This window comes from Ahaetulla prasina, chromosome 1 (assembly GCF_028640845.1).
Source record: "Ahaetulla prasina isolate Xishuangbanna chromosome 1, ASM2864084v1, whole genome shotgun sequence".
In the NCBI taxonomy this organism is placed as follows: domain Eukaryota; kingdom Metazoa; phylum Chordata; class Lepidosauria; order Squamata; family Colubridae; genus Ahaetulla; species Ahaetulla prasina.
Genome location: NC_080539.1, coordinates 258,676,070 through 258,682,143, shown reverse-complemented (window position 1 = coordinate 258,682,143; position 6,074 = coordinate 258,676,070). Strand labels below are relative to the sequence as shown.

Below are 6,074 nucleotides of genomic sequence, written 5' to 3'. Positions count from 1 at the left end.
CAGCCCCTTCCTACCAAGTCAATCCATTCAATCCCTAGTCTACATTCTTAGGTTCCATCTCTCTCAAATAAAAAGGATGTGGGTTTTGTTTTTTTTAAATGTTGGGTTCTCCGTTAACATGACACAGAGTAGGAAAGCATGGACAGTGACTCCTACTATAAGCCCATCACAACCCAGAATTCCTTTGTTCCCAGAATTTCTACTTAACCTTTGCTTCTCTGCCGACAATTGTACCAAATGTATGTGTAGGCATCCAATCTTGGTCCGTACCAAGCCAACAATGAAGAAAAATGAGGAGGATATTCAGATGCAACTATGTTGTGGAAGGAAAGGGGGTTAGTTGCACTTTCTGCTTCCTGTTCCTTTGCCAATTCTACATCCTCTTCACCTTTCTATCTGAAAGGTATCCTCTTGTTGAGAGACTGTGTGTCTCCCAGGGAGAAAAAGTGGAGGTTTGATTTTAGAGGATCCAAAGATGTAGGAGAACAGAAAACCTAAAATACTTCCCATTCCTTTGATTAGGAAATCACACCCAAAAATGCTGGATGGAGCCTGAACGTTCTAATGAGCTCTTTCCTGGCTATTTCTTCCCTCTTATAAAGCTAATTTTTCAGGGGAATGCGTTTGTTCTACTTTCTCCCTGGGATTGGAGATGGCTATTTATAATTTTTGTATGCAGAGTTCTGGAGCAATTCCTACCTGAGGCACAATATAACTGTGGGACTGGAGCAGCAAAAACAGCAGAGCTAGCAGGGAACAAAAATCCAAAATTGTATTGAAGAAACTGGAGTACCTCTCGCCCGACACAAGTCTTTTTACGCCCCTTTGAGATTTTTTAAAATTCTCTTCAGCTTCTCCCACTGGCGTAAAAGTGTGCAGTGGTCTAGACCAGGGGTCTCCAACCTTGGCAACTTTAAGCCTGGAGGACTTCAACTCCCAGAATACCCCAGCCAGCAAAGCTGGTTGGGGAATTCTGGGAGTTGAAGTCCTCCAGGCTTAAAGTTGCCAAGGTTGGAGACCCCTGGCCTAGACACATCAAGAAGGAACCATTTGTGACATATTGAAGATTCTTCCCCCATCCCTGATCACTTCAGGAGTTAAAGTAGGGCAAATACAGTCATAAACTTTTCCTGGCAGTTACATGAGCTTTGAGAAGCTGCACCAGCTCATTCCTGGTTGGCAGTAATACTGGTGGGCTTACCTCACTCTCCTATTAGCAGTACTCTTTGCCTTTCAGCACTACCGAGTTAATAAATGCAATTGGCTGACTAAGAAATTAGACCCTTTAAGAAAAGTCACCCAAAAAAAATAATAATCCCAAAATAAACATGGTTCGCTTTAAATAGTAGTTTTGTAGAAAACCTCCACTCCGAGTGCTCTTGGTCTGGCCTCTGACAGACGCTGCATCCAGAAGGCTACCTGTAGCAGTAGAAAAACTGTGCTGGGTCCTGCTGTGGAGTCCAGTGGCTGCTGCTTCCGTGTTCCTGCTTAAAGAAGACCAGGAGGAGGAGTGCAGCTGATGGCAGAGTTGATGTTTAGTCTTTGGGTGTCTTCTTGCCGTGTGAATTCCACATGCCACGTTTGGAATGGTAGTAATGGTAAAAGTTCCTGAGTCGCAAACGTTCTACTTCTAACCCACTCTGAAGCACCCTAGAAACAATGTGAGTAAATCAGGCGAGGGAAGGGAAAAGAGAAAGAAGAGACAGAAAGTTACCTTTTCCAAGGAAACATCTGCTACAGAACCCTTTCATGCATAACAGGAATATATCTTCATATATATGGATTAGCTGGTATGATTTGGAGCTAGTTCAGAAGCTGCATCTGGTGCAGTAACAGCCAGTGCTACAATACCTGGCCTGAAAAAAAATCTGGATGACCTCCTAGTTGCCAGCTAGTGATCATCCAGATCAGTAGACATACAAAAATCCAGGTCTATAGAGCCTGCGTCTTGAGCACACTCTTGTACTGCAGTGAGTCTTGGACCCTTTACGCACAACAGGAGAGAAAGTTGAGCGCCTTTCATATGCGCTGTCTCTGACGTATTTTTGGCATCACCTGGCAGGACAAAGTTCCAAATAGCACAGTCTTGGAATGTGCTGGAATTTCTAGCATGTGTACACTACTGAAACAGCGACATCTATGCTGGCTTGGGCACGTCGTGAGAATGGCTGATGGTCGGATTCCGAAAGACCTCCTGTATGGGGAATTAGTGCAAGGAAAGCGCCTCAGAGGGAGACCACAGCTGTGATATAAGGATATCTGCAAGAGGGACCTAAAGGCCCAGGGAATGGACATTAACAACTGGGAAACCTTGACCTCTGATCGTTCAGCTTGGAAGCTAAAGACGCAGCATGGCCTTCTCCAATTCGAAGAGACATTTGTCCAGCAGGCTGAGGCAAAGAGGCAGTCCCGGAAGCAGCGAAATCTGGGGGCTGGGAAGGGGACAGAATGTATCTACACTCAGTGTGGAAGAGATTGCCACCCTCGAATTGGCCTTTTTAGTCACACTAGATGCTGTTTTAGGATCTCTTTTCAGAGCACGATACCATAGTCTTTTGAGACTGAAGGATGCCAATCAGAGATTTATCAGCCTAGATCCTGATATTAGTATCCCCAGGTACAAGGGATACTAAATTGGATTGTGGAGCATCAGGCCTTAAACTATCACTGCCCATTTTCTGACTGGGCCTCATTTATTAACTTGGTTCCATTTATTTATCGCTTATTCTGTCATGGGGCTTGGAATGAAGACTTTTGTCTGTTAAGCCCTAATTGGTTTAGAACCTAAATATTTGAAATAGTGCCTCTTCCAGTATCAATGGGCTCATATGTTAAATGTGGCCAGTTGGCAAGATCCTGTATATGGCCTTATGTATACAGTAGGTACTTCCCACACAGTATGTAGTCTTCTCAATTATAGCCTTCTCCCTATAGAGGTATCATATACTTGGCAGCTTGTAATAGGTTTAGTCATTTGGTACATACTGCTCCAGTATTTTTAAACAGCAATGCCCCACATTTAAATGTTATTAAATAAATTACAAATGTGTTGATGTGTATTGGTGTGTTGATACATTTAGCTGCATAGAAGTTAAAATGTTTTCTCAGTTCTTATTGTACATTGTCTCTTTCAACAATTTATCAAGACTACTTCATACTTTAAGGAGACCTCACTAAGGACAGGATTACATTTAGAAGTAAACACAAATGATGGGTACATCAAATCAAACAACTAAGGCTATAATCCTCTGCCGTCTTTCTCAGAAGGAAGTATTATTAAGTTCTATGGGATTAATTTCCAAGCAAACGTGCATACTCAATCTGAACAAACCTGTTGCCCTGCATAACATTTTGGGCGGTGCCCTCACTGGTTATTCTGGAACTCCTTTTCTCAAGATTTGACAAAATCTCAACTCAAACCATTTCCAGCAGGCAAAACAAGACTGTTTGATCTACCTAGGGACATGCAGGAGTCTGTGGTTAGTTGAGCATCTGACTTACACATTGTTTATATTGTGAATATATACTGCCTTTACTTCAAAGGGACTAGGTTCCCCCACCCTCTGACCCAATAATTTATTTTCAAAATGGGAGATTGCCTTTGATTCATCGAGAATACACTAAAGGAAACAGTAACTTTACTGTGGGAAAGAATGTATGTGGTTGGAGAAATACTATATGTATGAATTGCTTTGGGCCCAGACAACAAAAATAAGCCACACTGCGGAATACTGGGAATTGAAGTCCACATGTCTTAAAGTTGCCAAGATTGCGAACCCTGGCTCTAGAGCTTGTATAGTTGAGGGGGAAACCAAGAGAAGCTGAGAAGAGTCTAAAACCAAGAGAATGTATATGGTGCCTTTTCTACCTGATTAAAAAGCCAGGTAAAAATAAAACCGTGTGCTAGTTTTCTGAAAAATTTTGTGCTAGTCCTACTGGTGTATTAGATCTTGGAGAAGGATCCCAGAATGTGTCAAAATTCAAACTATTTATTGTGACACAATAATATCTTTCTCTTCTCTGAAAAGATTCTCTTCTTCTTTTTCAATCTATATATAGGTAATCTTGACTTATGATCATAATTGAGCTCAGAATTTATGTCCTAAGTGAGAAATTGGTTAAGTGAATTTTGCTCCATATTACAAATTTTCTTGTCACATTTGTTAATGGAATCACTGCAGTTGTTCCATTAGTAACACGGTGGTTAAGTGAATCTGGCTTGACTTTGCTTGTTGGAAGGTTGCAAAACAGGACCACATGACCCCAGAACACTGCAACGGTCATAAATGTGAGTCAATTCCCAAGCGCCTGAATTTGGGTCACATGATCACAGGGATGCTGTAACGGTTGTGTGAAAAATGGTCATAAGTCACCTTTTTCAGTGCCATTGTAACTTCAAACAGTCACTAAATGAACTGTTGTAAGTCAGGGACTACTTGTATACCACTTTCCTGGGTCAGTTCTACAGGGTAGAGAAATTCCAGCTCAGAATGTAGCAGCTAAAATAGTCAAAACAGCTAAGAATTTAGAAAAATTAAATACAAATTCAGAATTTGTATATATTTGTTTGCAAGCCTAATTTAGATTGCTGATCCTGGCTGTTGAAGCCTAAAAAACATACTGAGATTTTTTATTTTTTTTATTTTTTTATTTGATTTTTATACCGCTCTTCTCCCGAAGGACTCAGGGCGGTGTACAGGCAGAATAAAACAAGCAATACAAAATACAGTTAAAATGCAATTTAAAAAACTTATTAAATTAGCCTGAGAATTAAAAAAATTACCTTACACTAAAAACCCCATTTAAAATTAATAAAAATTTACCATTTAAAATTCAATTCAAGCCAGCCCCGCGCGAATAAAAAGGTGTGTCTTCAGTTCGCGGCGGAAAGTCCGAAGGTCAGGTATTTGGCGTAAGCCTGGGGGAAGCTCGTTCCAGAGTGTGGGAGCCCCCACAGAGAAGGCCCTTCCCCTGGGGGCCGCCAGCCGACATTGTTTGGCGGACGGCACCCTGAGAAGTCCCTCTCTATGAGAGCGTACGGGTCGGTGGGAGGCATGTGGTAACAGCAGGCGGTCCCGTAAGATGGGCCAAAATAAAAATGACTGACTGACTGGCAAAACTGCAATCTTATGACTGCAGCAGTGGTGGGTTTCAAATTTTTTTACTACCGGTTCTGTGGGTGTGGCTTGGTGGGCTTGGCTTGGCTTGGTGGGTGTGGCAGGGGAAGATTACTACAAAATCCCCATTTCCTCCCAATCGGCTGGGACTCAGGAGGTAGAGAATAGATGGGGGCGGGGCCAGTCAGAATTTTTACTACCGGTTCTCTGAACTACTCAAAATTTCTGCTACCGGTTTTCCAAAACTGGTCAGAACCTGTTGAAACCCACCTCTGGACTGCAGGATGCTGCAAATGACTGTAAATGTGCCCATGTTGTTGAGTTCCTGAAGTTTGGTCACATGACCATGGAGGTCCCCTGACAATCAGAGCTTTGAATATTGGTTGTAACTGTATCACGATATGTCTGTTATAACTCTGAACAGTTGGTGAGTTGGTAGTAAGTTGAGGACTACCTGTATTGTTCTGGATTGCTTTGCTGACCAACAGCAAAAAATATATATATGAAAAATAAAGATCAATGAAGCAATGAAAGGACAATGTACACTATCCCAAGCCCAAGAGAAAACAAAGATAGCCCCCAATTTATGAATGTTCATTTAATGATGGTTCAGAGTTACAATGGCTTTGGCAAAATGGCTTGTGAACTGTATTCGCACTTATGACCTTATACACCTTATACACACAGTTACATGATCACAATTTTGTCAGTTTCCAGCAAAACAACAACAACCACCCACTGGGGAAGCTGGATTTGTTTCATGATCATGGCAATTCATTTAATGACAGTCATAAAAATTATCATAAAATTGGGTCTAATTTCTTATGACCATAATAGTGACGTGACCAAAACTGCAGTCCCAATTATGGCTGTAGGTTGACGACCACCTGAAAGTAAGAAATAAGTTAAAAAGCATTCTTGGAAAAACCTGGGAGGACTGGATTTCCCTTTATGAAG

The 6,074-nt window shown here is 41.7% G+C and overlaps 1 protein-coding gene across 3 annotated transcripts in view; it reads right to left on the bottom strand.

Annotated features, from left to right (window-relative positions):
* Window positions 1-1,030: 1,030 nt before the first annotated feature.
* Window positions 1,031-6,074, bottom strand: part of B4GALNT4 (beta-1,4-N-acetyl-galactosaminyltransferase 4) — a 231,899-nt gene continuing 226,855 nt past the window's right edge. For 2 of the 3 annotated variants that reach the window (XM_058156256.1, XM_058156282.1), the window contains exon 20: window positions 1,031-1,650. In XM_058156256.1, coding sequence (XP_058012239.1) covers window positions 1,536-1,650 — 115 coding nt within the window. In that variant the 3' untranslated portion in view covers window positions 1,031-1,535. Of the gene's footprint in view, window positions 6,005-6,074 lie in introns of all 3 variants that reach the window. The other variant, XM_058156264.1, reaches the window with a different exon arrangement.